Source organism: Hippocampus zosterae, chromosome 19 (genome assembly GCF_025434085.1).
Source record: "Hippocampus zosterae strain Florida chromosome 19, ASM2543408v3, whole genome shotgun sequence".
In the NCBI taxonomy this organism is placed as follows: domain Eukaryota; kingdom Metazoa; phylum Chordata; class Actinopteri; order Syngnathiformes; family Syngnathidae; genus Hippocampus; species Hippocampus zosterae.
The window spans coordinates 6,334,830-6,351,998 of NC_067469.1; the positions used below are offsets into that span (position 1 = coordinate 6,334,830).

The 17,169-nt window shown below is 48.5% G+C and overlaps 1 protein-coding gene across 7 annotated transcripts; it reads right to left on the reverse strand.

The window, feature by feature from the left end:
- Positions 1 to 39: 39 nt before the first annotated feature.
- Positions 40 to 15,384, reverse strand: si:dkey-174m14.3 (uncharacterized protein LOC563117 homolog). 7 transcript variants are annotated; one of them, XM_052052856.1, is made up of 8 exons: positions 15,104 to 15,380; positions 14,906 to 14,994; positions 12,695 to 12,732; positions 3,958 to 4,119; positions 3,602 to 3,668; positions 3,108 to 3,215; positions 2,897 to 2,977; positions 40 to 2,303 (listed from the first exon to the last, which is right to left on the reverse strand). In XM_052052856.1, the coding sequence occupies exons 2-8, from the start codon at positions 14,984 to 14,986 to the stop codon at positions 885 to 887; spliced, it is 1,956 nt and encodes a 651-aa protein (XP_051908816.1). In that variant the 5' UTR covers positions 14,987 to 14,994; positions 15,104 to 15,380; the 3' UTR covers positions 40 to 884. The 7 variants fall into 7 exon arrangements, with proteins under 7 accessions (XP_051908816.1, XP_051908817.1, XP_051908815.1 ...); XM_052052857.1 differs by lacking the exon at positions 15,104 to 15,380 and adding an exon at positions 6,683 to 6,876; XM_052052855.1 differs by having other exon boundaries at positions 14,906 to 15,384.
- Between the last annotated feature and the right edge of the window lie 1,785 nt (positions 15,385 to 17,169).

The window sequence follows — 17,169 nt, forward strand, 5'->3', positions numbered from 1 at the left end:
AACACACGCCGTCTTAGGTCTAAACAATCAAGGACCGTCTGCATACTTTGTGCTTTTATTGATCCAACAAAACAACTGAAAATATCTAATCATGCATGGTTAATAAAAGGAACAAAGGTTATATAGTCTTGATGACGGTGTCCGAATCAGAGGTCGAAAGTGGGTGCTTGGCAGTTGCAGGAATTTTGTGTCCTTATATTAAGAGAAGAACTAAAACAAACTCAGGACAGATGTTCACGTGTCAAAACATTCCAGCAATAACAATATAAAACACCAACCGAGACTGTCAAATTCAATCAAAGGAAAAAAAATGGGGCTAATTTGTCACTCTTAACTGTGACTGGTACACAAGGCCTATGCTGTTTATACAGGCGTCAAGTTAAGGGTGCGTTTGTTTTAATAGATAGTATTGGCCGCTTTTTTACTTTGTGTATGTACAAGTTTCAGGTTGACTAAAATTGTCATTTGAATAGCTACATACAAAAAAATATCTGTCATTTTCTACTCAATAAATATAGAATAAATACAGTGTTACCTTGATTTACAGGTTTGATTAATTCAGTGACCACCATTGAAATGACATTCCAGCGGCGCAAAAAAAAAAACGCCTATGTTGTGTTTTTAATTAAAAAAAATGTAGTGCAATATTTAAAAATTCAAGACATAAGGAAAGAGAATGTCATATGTGAAGCTGGATGCTATTTAAATTTTGGCTCGCAATGTGAAAAATCGACTGAATTTTCCTTTTTAATCCTGTAAGTCAAGGTACCGCTACACACATTCTTACGATGTAGAGAGGCCTCTCACTTTCCAGTCATCACCAGTCACGTTCACAACACATACACTTCTGTGGCTTCTATTCCCGTTTTTCCCCTCATGGTCCGTCAGTTGAGGAGTGTTCCGTACAACTGTGCCTTGGTTAGGCTGTCTTTCCGGGAAAGTCCCAGAGAGGCAAATTTTTGGTGGTACGGCGGCGGAGGCGGTGGGACCGTTGGCGGAGACGACGGGCTCACCTGGGCGGACAGGTTGTGCATCTCCGCCTGGTAGTGCTGAAGTTCCGCCGCCATCTCCATGGACCGGCGGTTGAGGGATTCGGTGGAGCTGTTGGGACTTTGCTCCCCGTAATCGGCACTTTGGCCTCCGGATGCCTCATTGGACTCTTGGTCTTTGGAGCCGCCCGAGTGGTAGAGGCTGTGCTCGGAGCCTTGGCTGTCCTCGTACAAGCGGGCTTGGCTGTGAGCCTGGCGGAGCACCGGGCTGCACTCCGGACTCGCGGCCGCCCACGCCGGATCCTGCATGCCGCCGGCTCCCTGGTGCTCGTAGTAGTCGGCCCCTTCCTGGAAGCTGCTGTAAAGCGGGCCCAGACGTATCTTGGCCGGCCTCACGGAGAAGTGCTGCTCGGAGAAGCTGTACGGCGAAGCGCGGCCGGGACTGCGGTAAGAGTGCGAGCTCAAGTCTTCGGCGCTGAGCTGCCGCCATCTTCCGATCAGCTCCTCTTCCTCCTCCTCCTCGGGGGCCAGGGCGCTTCCTCGGCGACTGTCACCGTAGGCGACGCTCGGGGAAGACGATTGAGGCAGGGGCTCGTAGGGCTCGCTGAAACAGGAGGACATGGTGCGGCTGTACACGGGCGAGCTGCTGTTCTGCTGATGGATCATCTCCATCTGCTGGAAGGGATGATTGTTCCCGAACCCTCTGGGACTATCCCTGTCCCAGGACGAGTCGCTCTTCCTCTCGTAGTCCCCGGCATCCCTCCAATCCATGTAGAGGGTGTGTTGGCGCGGGGAGGAAGCGGCGCTGCTCGGCGGGCCGTTGGCTTTGTCTTCTGAGCCCCCTCCGCTGAAGCTGGAGTAGGAGCTGGAGCCCACCCCCAAGGGGGGGAATTCGGCAAAGCGCTCCTGGGTAAAAGAGGGTCTCAAGCCCACGGGGCAATCCTCCGGGTTGCTGTCGGTGGAATTCTGCGGCTCGTAGAGGAGCTTCCTCTGACCGTGAAGGTCCATGCTGGGCCTGCGCTCCCGGTGCCGGTCGTCGGGGCAGTAAAGGGCCGTGTCGCTGCTGTACAAGTCGGACTTGTAAGCCGCGCGCAGACCCAGGCGCTCCCCACCTTGAGCCAACGTTTCCAGAACGAAAGCGTGGTCCGGCGTATGAGGGCTGGCGGAGCGCGAGGCTTGGCTGCTGCTGCACGCCTCCTCGGGCTTCTCGAGCACCTGCCCGATGAGCGAGGCCGGCACGGAGTCCGAGTATGTGCGGCAGACCGGAGGCTCTTCCATGTGCATAGTCAGTCGCTCCTGAAAGTCAGTAGGTAGCTGGGAGCAAAAAAAAAAAACACATGCCCAGGTCATTAACTCCCAAAGACGTTTTTAAACGTCTTTTCAGACTTGGTCTAGAATTGGCTGGGACTGAATGAGTTAAGATTCCAAAGTAGACTTTACACTGATCGGATTGGGCAGTTATTGTGACGCAAGTCAGTTGTGATGTCATCATTTTGCCGATTGATCAGTTACCACGTGTGCATGGACAGCCTCAGACCGCTCCGATGTAATCGTGAACTTTTTCTCGATACGTTATTTTGTGTGCGTACTGGTTGTACTTTGTCAGTCCTGCGCAATCCATTTCCAATCACAGCAGCGGGCTGGGCGGTTCCATAATCTCATGTGCGCTTTGTCACGTGCGTGAGACTGATGCGGTGCAAAGAGGCGTCCTAACGAGACCACGTCGATACGTGCGACAAGTACAATTGAACTATGGGCCGGCGCTGTCCTAACCAGCCAGCAGATTCTGCTGTTTTGTCAGCCGAAAAGCACTTCGGGGTTTAACACATCAACCGGTTGTGACATTTATGATTTTTTTTTTAAACCTCATTTTCCTCCCCTTTTGTTTTATTTGGGTGGGGGCTCACCTCGGAGAGTTGGGCCCTGTAAAGTGATTTGTTGCATTGGAGAAGCTGAGCGGCCAGGTTGCAATCCTTCCTGTAGACGTCCTACGGAGCGAGAAGCATCAAGATGCGATTATTCTTATCAACCGAGAAGCGGATATGATGGAAGCCTCATGCAATCGTGACATCATCGTCATCCGTGGTGATGAAAAGAAAAAAAAAAGTGTCTTATCACATTGTCCTCTTGGAGCTTGTCGATGGTGAGCTTGGCCTCCATCAGATGGTTGTTGAGGACGATGATCTCTCTGCTCAGCGCCCGCTTTTCGTCGTCATGGTGCTGCGACTGACAAGATGACAGTTGAGCGTTTCGGCGTCACCTCGACTGCAGTTCCGAGTTTCAAAACGCAGAATTTTCATTTCATGCAAAAACCACTCGCCGCTCCTCTCCTATCTTAAGCAGCCCAAGCGATTATCCCGCCGGTGTTGCAATGTGATGTAACATCTTGCCGATGACACCGCCGTGTGCCGTAACAATGTTCAGCCGCCGCCGATTAAAAGCAAAAGCCTGGCCGATGAGGCGAGGTGTGTTGAACGGAGGAACAATGGGGGGGGGGGGCTGCTGTCACACGCTACGCTTTGGAGGACGACGCACCATCTTTAATAAGCCCTAAATAACGTCAAGGCATTGGGTATTACACGACCCGCTGCAGTTTTTCACTTCTTACTTACATCTCGGTGAATCTTCTCTTCTAGATCTTGGTTGATCCTCTGCAGTGCCGAGTAGCTGCTTTGAATCCTAAAGCGCACAGTTAACAACGTAAATTGTTTATCCACAATCACGCGAGCTGGCGTAAAACAAGCACACCGTTTAAAAAAAAATAATAATACATTCGGTCAATCTTAGGAATAAATGTACATTTCTGAATGTTTGGAAAATTATTTTTATCTCAACACTCGGGCACGAGCTGCCTCCTGAAGCAAAAGCAGAGACAAAAATAAACTGCAGGAAAGCGTAGCCCGCCCGCATTTGATCATTCAGATACATAAGGTGCCTTTTGCTTATCTTCCAGTTCGAATGTTCAAACCTGCGCAGCTTATCGGTAAACTTATCCAGCTCTTCCTGAGCGCGGCGCAGCTCGGTCTCCAGGTACTGGCGGGTGGCGTCAAACTCGCTCTGCAGCAGCTCCAGCTTGTGCGTGGTGTAGGAAAGTCGCTTCCGCAGGTCTTCTTTCTGCTCCAGCAATGAGCTGCGCACACACACATAAATCAAGTTATCGCGTCAAATTTCCTCAAGCGACGAACGGGGAGGTCCGCATATCCGACCGACAGCCGTGCAAAGGGGGGGATGGGGGGGGGGGTGATGGAGTGGACGATTTCAAGCAGAAAAATGACGTGCGCATGCAGGCAGACACACCATAAGCGGCGTTTCTGATTCTTGGAATTAAAAGCTGACAGCCAGTGTGAGCGAAACCTAATCACCAACGGTGAAATATGAGCTGTAAACTCTTTTAATACATCACGCGAATGGAACGTGAAGGCCGAGATGTCGGGATACGGCGTGCAATTCCACACGGCAATTTTTTTTTTTTTTTTTTTTTACAGTCGGCGGTGCCTCAATCTAATGAAAGGGCAAGCGTACGTGGGAAATGAGGAAACGTGGGCCGCCGCCATGGATCCGAGTGCACGCGGCCGGGGCCTAATGGAGCCCGTATTGACGGACAGCTGGAGGAAGGAAGCTAATGACTATCTGCGGCCCGGATAACAAACGAATAGAGATGTGCTCGCGTGCTCTTTTCACTCCCGCGCCTCATTTCTCTCCCTAATAACCACATCAGGTAACAAAAGGCTCGAGATGGAGAGGCCCTCCTTTTCAGTGCTCACCGGTCGCACGGAGAGGAGGGATCATCCACAGGGCATCTCATTCATATTCATGCCAACGAGATTGCAGAAAGTAGTTGGTTTATTCTTTTTTTTATTTTGGGGGGGGGGCGGGGGGGTGACGTATGCGCAAGTCATAGAAGCAGCTACACGTGTTGAAGACAAAATGCTGTCTGCTGCAAGCCGGACAGGATCGGCAGAAACAAAGCCGCTTCACCGGGCACAAATCCTACCGGTGCATTTAAACCGCAGTGAGTTGACTCACTAAATTTTTGGCAACATGTCCCACCCCCCCCCCCCCCCCCCCCTTTCGCTACAGGCCGACGCTATGTCAGCGTTGCATTTATCAGCATTAGGTTGAGATGCTGAGATCGCCCCCTACTCCAATTGTCCCTTGTGCCTTCAAATCTGTATGCGATGTTCTTGGGGCAATACGCCTCCTGGCTTTTAAGAATTAGGACTCACAGCACGGTGGAACCTGTTTTGGGGTTGCCAGTTATTTGCTCCACCGCAATTTCTCACTTTTTTAACCCTGGAGATCCCAAAGGGTCAAATTTGGCCCTCATTAGGATTAAAGCACTAAATATTTGAAAAAAAAACATATTTTGATGTTCAGTGAACATATAGCATGTCATTTAATGTAACATTCATCATTTTCCAAAGAAGAAAAGGGTTCTTGGGTCCTCCACGGTTAAAAAAGTGAAAATGTGACTCAGCCACTCATTTCCCGCATGTTCATTCAAAGAAAGCATTTTCTAAGTTGTGTGAAACGGTTCCAAAGTGAAAGCTTTTACCCACAAAGCAAGGTAAAAAAAAAGCCACCTGGTCTGCCCGGCAACATCGACAGTTACACACATCCATGTACAAATCAGACCTTCAAAACAAAAGCATGCAGAATAGCAGAGTTGCACCACACTTTCGATGCTCACTCTCAGCAGTCACACACAACAAACAAGCACAAAAATAGTTTGAGGGTGAATAAATTAAGCCACCACGGGCCCAAGGAAAGTGCGATGAAACCGAAAATCGGTCCCAATGGTTTGATCCAAACCCAACCGGTCACATGTGAAAACCCCCTTTTATGTTTGATGACATCACATAGCAGGATGTCATTCCCCCCGCCCCCCCCCCCCCTCCCTCGTTGAGCTGCTCGCCAACGGGGGGATTTATCTCCTATGTATTCATAAATAGGACTAGAGACTTTGGCTGTCCTGAAAGAAAAGTGCCTCAAGAGAGACGCCGTTATATAAGGTGATTTAATTCAAACAGCATTTGAACCGAGTAGCTGAACAACCTAGTTTGGATGCGCCTGTTATTTACTCTGACACAATTAAACATCTTTGCTTCCAGCGCGGCCCTGCACCAAATGTTTATACTCCTAACAAAACAAAAAAAAAGCCTCATTAATATAATCGCTTTCTCTAAATCTAAATGGTAGGGGGGCCGACTTATAACTCTCCAAGCAGTTGCCCTAATTGTTAATACATTTGCAACCGAGTCAGAGACGAATGCAGAGCAGACTTGTGAGCGAAGTCTCAAGTGACTGGATGGCTTTTCCTTTTTTTTTTTTCGCACTCCACCTTCAACCGCCTCACCTCCCTTTCAACCCGGGCATCGGCGCGGGAATACAGGGTGTTTGTTGTTGGCTATGGGATGAATTTACATAGAGTGGGATCGAGGGAACGGCGGGAACGGCGTCCCATTAGTGACCGAGGCCGCGAGCGGGAGCTGAGTCAGACGTAAATGAGTGCTCTCACTCGGGGCGGAGAGGATGACGACGGCAACGTGACTCCTGCTTTGGCAGACGATGCATTTGTGTGACTGGATGGGGGGGAGAGACCTCGTGGGCGGATGAGTGGACAAACAGATTAAAAAAAAAAAAAAAAAGAGGACAGGTGGCAAAGACGGTGCGATTCCATTCGATTGGCTTACCTCTTTTTCAGATGTTTGCCGCCGTTTCGGGGGACTTTTGAGGCGGTTTTGCCAATGTATATCTTTTTCATGGTTTGTCTGTGTTCCTTCCCTCTCATGTGTTCATAGGGGGTCGACCACGAGGTTGCCGACGGGTGTTAGTGTCCCGAAAGAGACGGCCTAAATCATGCCTGCGGGGTTAGCGATTGTTCTACCTGCCAAACAAAACAAACACACATGAATCAATCTTTCAGTCGATAATCCCGATGAATGGCCGAGATCAATAAACATGTTAGCGAACAGTATTTTGGGGGCTAAAGGTCACGCAACTCTGAGCGATGACGTCGCCACTCGGCGTTGGTACAAACGAGCGACCGATTTGAGATACCGCTAAATCCGATCATTTTTACAAAGCGCATCGAGACAGCCACCGCGTCGAAACAAAATGACTTTGACAAGGGTGCTCTGCTCCTCTGCGGCCGCCTCCTCTAAATATTCGGGGATGACGCGTGCGGGAGGGACGCCGACGTCAGCCCACAGATGACGGCTGTGGGTTGTTTTGTCGAGCGCGTCCGCCGCGGTTTGAACAAAGACGCCTTCAGCTGAGCCCCAATAACGTCCCTACGGAATGGGGGGGGGGGGGGGGTGACGGGGACAGAGGTACCCGCAGGTCTCTGTAGCGACCCCCCCGATAACAAGTCGGCGGATATTGCACTTAACACACCCAAAGGCGCACGCGCAGGTGTCAAAAGGAAAACGTGTTGATCCGCTCACACCTCGTTGCTGGTCGGCGATTTCCGCATCAGGCCGAGTAGGCAACAGCTGGTGACAAGTCTACCCCCCCCCCCCCCCTCCCTGACACACACAAGCACCAGAGGCTTCTCTCGAGCTGCTCCCCGGTGAGTCATCACACACCGGCACAGTGAGGTGAGATTGGCCCTGCCAGTTTAGAGCTATTTGGGAGGCTGATGTGTTTGTATGCATCTCACCATAAAAGTGACGATCTGCATGTCTTGCTTGGGGCTTTGTACGCTGCGGTGTCTAAACATACACACACACACACACACACACACACACACACACACACACACACACACACACACACGCACACACACACACACACTAAGGAATAACGCAGAGCCATAAACATGGGGACATCTCAGGCCATGTCGGTCGTTCCCGAGCGCCCGTTCTCCTCCTGTCCCCCCCCACCCCCCCTCGGTCGACTTCTCGCTCCTTTAATTGAGCCTCCTCGCCGCGCGGCGCCGCATCGACGGACGGGGGAAACGCTTTCATACGAGGCTGCCAGCCGCCCACCCACGCCATGCTCGCTTTGGAGAGAATTTCAGAGCGCTGATAAGCAGAGCGGGAAGGGAGGCGGGGAGCGGAGGAGGATGAGGACATGAAAGTTGGGGGTGCGGTGGGGGGCAGGAAGTGGTTATGAGGTGAAGGTTTACTCCATCAGGATCGCCCCCCCTTTAAAAAAAAAAAAAAATACGGCAGGCACATGCAGACATTTGTGCTTGAACAAAAATAGATTAGTGAGGTGAGGGGGCAGGCATCCGTAACCAGCAACTACAGTAGATAAGTCTCTAATTCTTGTTCAAATGCCAGATTTCGTAATCGAAAAAAAAAATCATTTCAAATCGTTTTCACTCCTATAACGTGGACCATAACCCGTACAACTCAAGATCCTGCCAACTGCTTCCGATTCAACTGGACTGTTCTCGTAGGCTTTCCTGACATTTTCTAGTCACATTTTGTGGCAAAACCAAGCTTCCTAAAAAAAAAAAAAATTTTTTAAACCTCAGGGGATGTCATTTGCTAAGGTATCAATCGGGAGAGCCAGCGCTTTACTCGGCGGCAAGGTCATCTAGCAAAAGGGCCAATAATTACATCACTCCCACCACTTTCAATTCCGATTGTGGATCACTTTCCCTTTAAGGGGAAACGATTCAATTATTCGTGGTGACGGTAGAATACGTGAACAAGTAATGACATCGGGCAACAGCGCGAAGCTCAAAGTAAGAATGACTTCCAAGTCTCGCAACGTTAGAAATGACAAGGACAAGAGAAGGGAAGAAATTACCTCTGTAATTGAGTTACCAGATAAGCTAACAGCTAGCCGGGGGGGGGGGCTTGAGTGGGAGGAACCGTGGAGCGTGAACAGATGGTCTGAGAGATGTTGCATTGACAGCAACGACCTAGTTAAAAATGGTTGTTTTATCACCAAACAGAGTTTCACCCAAAAAAATGGGTTTGTCACAGCGCATGACGGCGTGACCAGGAAATCCCGTCGCAACACTCAAAACGGAGTAGAGACGGAGACAAAACAATCACGTCGTCATCGAGGGGGAACTCCCACCCTTCACTCCGCTTGCACGCGAGTCAGGCGAGTGAACCACGACACTACAGCACTGCAGTCGGTGACTCAAAATGTTGAAATATCCCCATTAAGACTCGTTTTCCAATCTTCACGTTTACACCGCTCTCATATTTTCAGTCCAGAGAGCACATTACGATGTTGCGTTTGTGACTACCTTGCTTGGTGGAAGCCAGATGTTCAAGTACAGTACGAGATGTCCATGTTGGGTTACAATTTGGATACCGACTCCGCCATTGATTGGCGCAACTGTCTCTGGCTCCAAGTCCAACGAAAACTCCCGGCTCAATCTTTCACCAGTGAGGATCCCCTAAATCCAACCTCAGCATTAGAGTGAAGACAACCTGAGGGTGAGGGTGGGGGTTGGGGGACGACTGACTCATCGGAGACGCAGACACACACAAAAGATGACCGCTCTCTGCCGTCCACCCCTTCCATCCACATCTGCACCAATCTATAATGCGCGTGACTCAACCACGTCACGTTGAAAATATCTCACATCTAAGCCTGCCCCGGTATTGATTAAATGAAACCAAGACATTGAAAAAAAAAACACCACAACCGGAAGAGCTCGGGGTTAATGACCCGCTAACACCTGTAATGTGCCTCACATAATGCCCAGCAAGGTTACTGCAGTGGACAGCATATACAGTACCGTATTTGTACAAATATAAATAACAAATGAGGCACTTTCCAAGAATGACGATTGGAGTGATTTCCCAAATGAACGAGTGCATCTTTTATACATGAACCGTATCCTATTATTAGATCCAAGACCGCATCTGCAATGCTAATCGACAAATCTCAATCTTATTTTAAAAAAAAAAAAAACACACTTACGGCAATTGGTCGGGGAGTGGGGGGTGCGAGTCTGAAATCGGATCGTGCGCAAAGAGCCATTCATTTCCATACATTTATCGATTGCAGTAGACTGTCAATTGTGTTTGTGAAATTTTAAGGGCTGTGCACAGTGCAACCTCCCAAATCAAACACCTCAAGTGGTACAATTTGGAATTTATTTACGCCTCAAAAGCAAAGCCGGCTTGCCCATTAGGCAACGTCGGTAATATTTTCGAATGGATATTCTGTTGGATATACACGCAAATCATCAAAATTGGTATCACTGTCTCGTCAGGTTAACCACTTTAGTTCGCATTAATACTTAAAAAAAATAAATAATAACATTAGGCCAGCTCTGTTAAACGATATTTTTACATGCCGGCCGAGTGCTTCCACATGAGGGATGAACGTGACCCGTTGCTGCCGATGAGGGCAAAGGAGAAGGATCGCAACGCGCGAGCTGATACGGTCCGTTTAATGACTCCTGGGGGAAGCTGTCAACGTTTCCTCTGCGCAGACCTTGCATAACTGATTCAAGGCTGGCTGGTCAGACCACCACGGCCGGAAAGGCACATTAGTACATTGAATCCATAAAAATTGCAATGCTAACAGCCACGGTCTAGCATATATAAAACCACAATTTTCTTGCATAGATTTTTTTTGTTTGTTTGTTTTTCTTTGGGGGGGCGGGTTGCATATTAAGCAAATAATATTTATTCAAGCGCTGCTGCCGTTCTGCTACATTTTATAGTGAACCAATATTCTGTTGAATTTAATTCAATTTAAATAATCCATTCTCGTTAGACAATAATCGGCACAATGTGAATGTTTTAATATACTCAACTGTCAAAATAAATCAAGTAAAAATAGTTAATATTGCAAAATGAGGAGAAAGAATTACTGAAAGTTGGTAACCATTACATTTAAAAAAAAATTGGAATACAAGTGTAAAAAGAAGTTAACCATTCACATGGCGAAGATTTGCTTGATTTGAGGTCTACCTTTCCAGAAAATTCGCGTTGAACTCCAAATTGTTTGACATGATGCACATTTCTTCGTTGCACCCAAACTCCCAATTTGGAAATTTCACAGCACACTCCCAAAAACTGTCACTGTAATAACGATGATCCGTCTTTATTTTCTCACACAACGTACTTGTTTTCAGTATATAATCAGAAACGGAACGATATTGCGCTGATTGATTGACAAGTGGTGGTGAACCAGGTTAATTCGAGCATTTAATTGTTCTGGCTGTCACTAATCGTTGCCGGCATAGGTTGATATACTGATGCTCCCCAAGTTAGCGAGGATCGGCTCGACTCTGAAGAGGACACGTGTTATACAAGATGGATGGGTGGATTTAAAAGGTTCCACTGGTGCTAACCAAATGTAATTATTGCCATGAAAAGGACGACATCGGTCACGTTTAAGTGAACTGGGTCGTTCTGATAAAATCCTCTCCAAACATCATTGAATTATTTAACATTCTTTCAGAATCGCGTTCGGTTCAATCTGTGCGGAAGAGCAGCGCCAAGATTTAAAAAAAAAAAAAAAAATCTGCAAATCATAATGAAATCTCCTCCATGCAAAATTGACATGACTCTCTCCCCCCCGGCGGGGCACCCTGGGGCAGGAATCTCCGTGAGGAGGGGCGGGGAAGAGAATTTCAAGGCATTTCATCATGTACAGACCACTGGTTGTCGGTGATGTAGTGAGCAGGTGGAAGCGCGGGGGTGGGGGGGGGGGGGGGGTTACCGGTAAGGTCGGCCTTCGTAAAACCGAAGAGCGAGGATAAGAAGCGCGGGACTTCCTTCATCCATCTTGGCAAGGCTGCAACAATTCAATTAAAACCTTGACACGGAAGTGAGGACAATTGATGACACGTCGCCAGGAAACCTTGACGAGCCTTCGTTGAAACGGTCCGAACGGCTGTCTGTTATCAACAAAAGCATCGACAGTATTTCTATGTGCACACGTTTACCGATGCCTCACTGAGGAGGAACTAAAATAAAAAAAAATTAAAAAATAGCAAAAAACGAGGCTTGCCCTGCATCTGACGCGTTCCTTCTCGACCCCCCTGTCAAGCAACTTCAAATCGGGAAAGTGGATGAACACTGGTCCTTTTCGAACGAGTGTCTGAGAAAGCCTCTGAAAATGATCTCGACACCTACGAGAGTTGCAGGAGCGGCGCTCGCCCTGCAGTTATTAATCACCACGCCACGGAGCATTCCGACAGGTGAACGCAACATCATGCAGGATCAAAACAAGTCTTACAAGTCAACCCCAACGAAATTCCGGACCGAGTCAAACTCGCTCTTGCGCCGCGCGCGCATTCTGAAGCAATGAACCCCCCCTCTCTCGCCCCCACATCTGCCTCATCAAACTAGCAGAAAAGCAGGTCTGCGTTCATTCCAACACAGCCACACACACACATGCACGCACAACCACTCCAAAGATGCAAAGAGTGACGCGATACCTGGTGCTCAAGCACAGCTTCATCCTGAAGAACGACAGACGAACCCCTCAGCACCCCCGGGGCTGACTTGGTCAACGTTGGGCGAAAACTCCCTCCCGAACGTTATCGGCTCTCCCCCCCACCCTCCCCCCGAAGCTGCGAGAAACCCCCGCTGCTGACGATGCAGCTGACGCCTCTGCTGCCGCTCCGACACCAGCAACAGCAGCAGCAGAAGTAGAAGACGACCAAGCCAGGGAGGGAAGACTGTGCAAGAGAGAGGAAGAGTGGGAGGGAAGAGGACGCAGGGAGAAGGCGTGGGTGCGATGAAGGAAGCATAAAGGAGTGGATGCCTTACCTGATGGTGTCTACGTGGTTCACGCCATGCTCACACACCTAAAAAGAAACAAGAGTATGTTACGCTGTCAGCGGAGGGTGGGGGGGCTGGGAGCAACGTACCAATGTTCGTTTTGTCATGCTTCTGTTTGTGTTCATCTCCCCTCCCAACACCCCCCCCATGCGCCCTCATTCATTACTTCTCCAGGAGGGGGGGAAAAAAAAAAGAAGGGATTCGCCGCAGCCTGCGCGTGAGGTGCCAACGATGGCATCAGCTCGACGAACGGCATGAGAGAAGAGAGTGAGAAGGCATCGAGCGGCGGGAGACGGAGGGGAAGGGGAGAGGATGGGGGGGGGGGGGGGGGTTAAAGAGTGGAAACATCCATTGCAGCCAGACTGCAGATACAGTATATTGCAAGCAAGAGAAAGCGGAGGCAACCTCAGTTCCCTCATTGATGTGCAGGGGAGGGGGGGGGGGGCAGAAGGGACGCGATGCGGCGCGGGAAGGGCGAGACGTGAAAAAAAAAACCCAAAGAGGCACAGGTGGTTCCATCTGTTGAATCTGGAGACGGTATCAGTCCGACAAATCTTGTCGGCACTTTTTCCCCAACCAGCCCCGCCCCGTTGTCTGTCGACAAGGCGCATGATGTCATATTTCATCATCGGATTCAAAAGTTTTAGACACATCTCACATCTTGCTCGGGTCGAAATAATTCCTCATTTCTTTGAGGGGTAACGTGAGATTTGGCCTCGCCGGCACATCAATTTGAGAGACGACTGAGCCGTATCGCTGTGACCTTCCGTTTGCTTCCCCTTATCTTATCTGCACCTTTGCACGCTTACAAGTTGAAATTATTTAAGACGGCAGAGTCACACCATTAACTCATTCACTCCCAAAGACGTTTTGAAACGTCTTTTTTAGACTTGGTGCATAATTGGCTGGTCCTGAATGAGTTAAATAGTTCGATGGGGGGTAGCGAGGGGGGGGTCTTCTGGTGGTTACTTTTCGTGTAGAGAGCATTGAAGATAAGGACTCGGCATAAATTCTTTTCAACTGGTGCCGTGACTCGAATGCAACATTTTTATTCAGACGTGTTTCATGAGTTCAATTTGCAAAATCACTCCGATGAAGCACTATTCAAAAACAAGGTCTGATTTTCATTAGTAAATTTACAATGAACATTTTTTTGGGGTACCAATTATGACATCCATGTACTGTATTTACAATACAAAGACTACACATCACAGAGGCATACATTTTCCATTTAGGATTTGACAATAAAATTGTACTTGACTTGACACGCATGAGAAAATTGGTGAATTTTTCGGCCATGTTGAAGTCTCCAAAAGGGATTCGGTTATTTGAAGAACGATAAACCCAGCGAGAGCCTACAAAATGTGGATGAAAGTGCGGCCTCGCATGATCGAATACATCTTTCTACGTCGCCATCTCTCCATCAGAGTACATGTCAGAGAGGTCGCGCGCAACCATGGAAGCACGTTTGCTACACGTGCACTCGCTCGCCAAGTACGAGGGTGAGGAGATGAAAGTTTGCTGCAAGCAAGCAACACTGCGATGAACACCAACAGGCTCGCATGCTGGCTCCACAGCCCCCATACCGCCCACCTTTTTCTTTTTTTTTCCCAAGCAGTTGCTAAGGTGACGGCAAAGGCTGAATTTTAATCAGACAATAAATTAAAAGCAACGTGAGAGCTTCTCTTTTAATATTACATGGCGACATTGCTCATTCCTACGAACCTTCCTGGATGGAGAGTTCTTGATATGACCTGTTGAAATTCTTTGTTGCCCCCCCCCCCCCCCCCCCCCCGTATGATATGCTCAACTATTTTCAAACCGTGCTATGCCGGTTTATTTCCCGAAAAATATTAAGCAGTCGTGTGCTTTGATTCTCCTCCACCTGTGAGGTGAACATCATGCCGAGACATCAAACGCATTCACTTTGGAAGCAAGTCGTGTTTAATTGAGCCTTTAATCCGGTCTTCCTGCAACACGTGTCTTGGGAAAACCACTGGTTGCATTTTTCTAATTAATGACAAGAAGAAGAGACCGGATGGGTGGGCTGCTGACGAGTACGCTTGGAACAACCTGATTGGCGGCTACATTGACGAGACATCATAGAAATTTTTTTTTTTTTTTAATGGATGTAAATACTAATGACGCAAATAACAAGGCACTCCTGGAGCAAAAAAAAAAAAAACAAGTGGGACTCACCATGTTGATGCCTCTAGGCAGAGAGATGGATCTGGAGGGGCATCTGGGGGAGCTGTGATTAAATTCCAGGAAACGTTTCATTTCAAAACCTTGGCAGAAATTCGGAGGGGGCGGAATTACATTTTCTTCATCGATCAGTAATGGTGGAAGAGTGTCAAGGTTGATCGCCGCATCGTCTGCATGGTCATCCCTTCTCACCACGTCAATGTCTGTCTCCAGATACATTTTTGGAGACTGGTCCACCTGGATCGAATCGTCCGGTGAGAAGTTCTCCTGCTGGGCCATTGAACGCGGTAGCCTCGGGCTCCTCTTGGTCACCTTGTGGTTCCTCGCCTTGATGTGGATCTTCAGATGAAGCTGGTTTCCCAAATGACTGCAAAACTCTTTGGACCAAGCACATTGAATGTAACGTCGTCCAAGAACTGAAAATATCTTTACTTCGGCTTCAACCTTCGACCCCCAACCCCCCGCAGACACTCTTGATCTCTTTTCGTACTAGCTTGGTTCTGACACCAGCCCCTCCTCCCCTGATGCTGTCATGCATGGCATTCGATGCAGTTGTTTCCCGCCCCCTCCCCGCACCGCATGGGATGTGCTCTGAAACAATAACCCCCCCCTGGCTAGATTGGCTGGCCACCCTCTCTTTTCCTGCAGCGACGTTCGAAAAGCTGCATGGCTTTGCGTCTTGATTGTGCTGTGACTGTGCAAAGTGACTCCTGAGCTCCAGCGAGTCGGGCCGCCCCTGCAGTCAACTGCTGCATCCCTGGCTGCTGCTTGGGATGATACAACTGGAGGCCGGACTGAAAGAGGACATCTTTGAAGAAAGACCAATGAGCTCCTCTAACCAGACGTGATCACTGTTGAAAATTCAGCGGAGGAGGCCCAACAATCAGAGGAGCATTGAACATGCTTCGAGTCAAGTCCCTTTTGCGTGCGCCGTTCTCTTGATTGTCGCGACCGGCAGATGAAACGCGGTCCAGTGAACAACAGCCATTTTGGAGAGTTCTACCCTGATTCATTCTCATTAGTGTGCAAGCCTGACCTAAAAGAGATTCAATACTTTGCACTCGGGGGGGGCTGAACAGATGGACTCCTTCAGTGCCAGGCTAACACTCTGCCCGTGTCAGACAAGGCCATCCGTGACTTAAAATTTAATGCGGTGAACCAAAAATGGTCTCATCATTATGTCAATCTGACAAAACCATCACGCCCAATTTCATGTTTGGCTACAAACACCATCATATCATTGGAGATCAACGAGAATGAGATTTTCTGACTGAATTTCCTGACACTACTTTTGCTAAGTTAAACACCGCTCGCACTGCGGGCGCTATTCTTAATTAGAATGCCTATCGATAGAGCAAGCAAAGCTTTTCAGCATTTTCCAGGTCAGTGACTGACCATTGATTTGACTGAGCACTTAACAGTGAGCACACAGAGGCTGTTTCAGCACCACTTTCTACAGTGATGCGTCCACATAAATTACTCTCCATATTGTCTGTATTCCAGTGATGTTTCTTTACCCAATACTTGGAACCCAGCATGATACGCTTCGGAAAAGTTCCATAGTGTAGTTAGTTTTCTTTTAACTCATTCAGTACCAGCCAATTCTAGACCAAGTCTGAAAAGACGTTTAAAAACGTCTTTGGAAGTGAATGAGTTAAACATTTATATATTTTGGAGGGGGAAAAACAGGGATTTTTGGGCTGTAAGTGGTGCTGGAGTTGGCTGCCATCCATGGATGTGGTGAACCACTTTTGAACATTTAAGACCATTAAGAGACATCTGAAACACTGAACCACCAATTACATCTTTTGTAGGAGAAGCATCTTGGATTAGACAGACATAACGCAGTACACCCCCCGAACCAGACTGGTGCCGTCTCCAGGGGGGTCATTAATGTGACTCCGATATGATAGTTATGACTGAGTGTCCTGTAGTGCCAACTGGCTGCAGGTGCAACACAGCAAAGCAGGAGGCCTATGGGACTATCCCGTCTGGTAGCAAGGAAGGAGCACCACATCCCTCAACATACAAACATGTTATTTCCCCGAGGCTGCTTTTTCTTTTAGCGTCTCTCCTTTGTGCCAACCATTTTCAGACGGGTTTAAGCCACTCCTATGATAAACGTCTCTAATAATCTCTTTTCAATTTCAGAAGCAGTAGCGGGGCGGCAGACAATTTATAACCGTCGCCCAGAACAGAGAACGTGAGTCCACGGCAGCCCCAAGGTAATAATGCAGAAATAGATTCCGACTAAAACT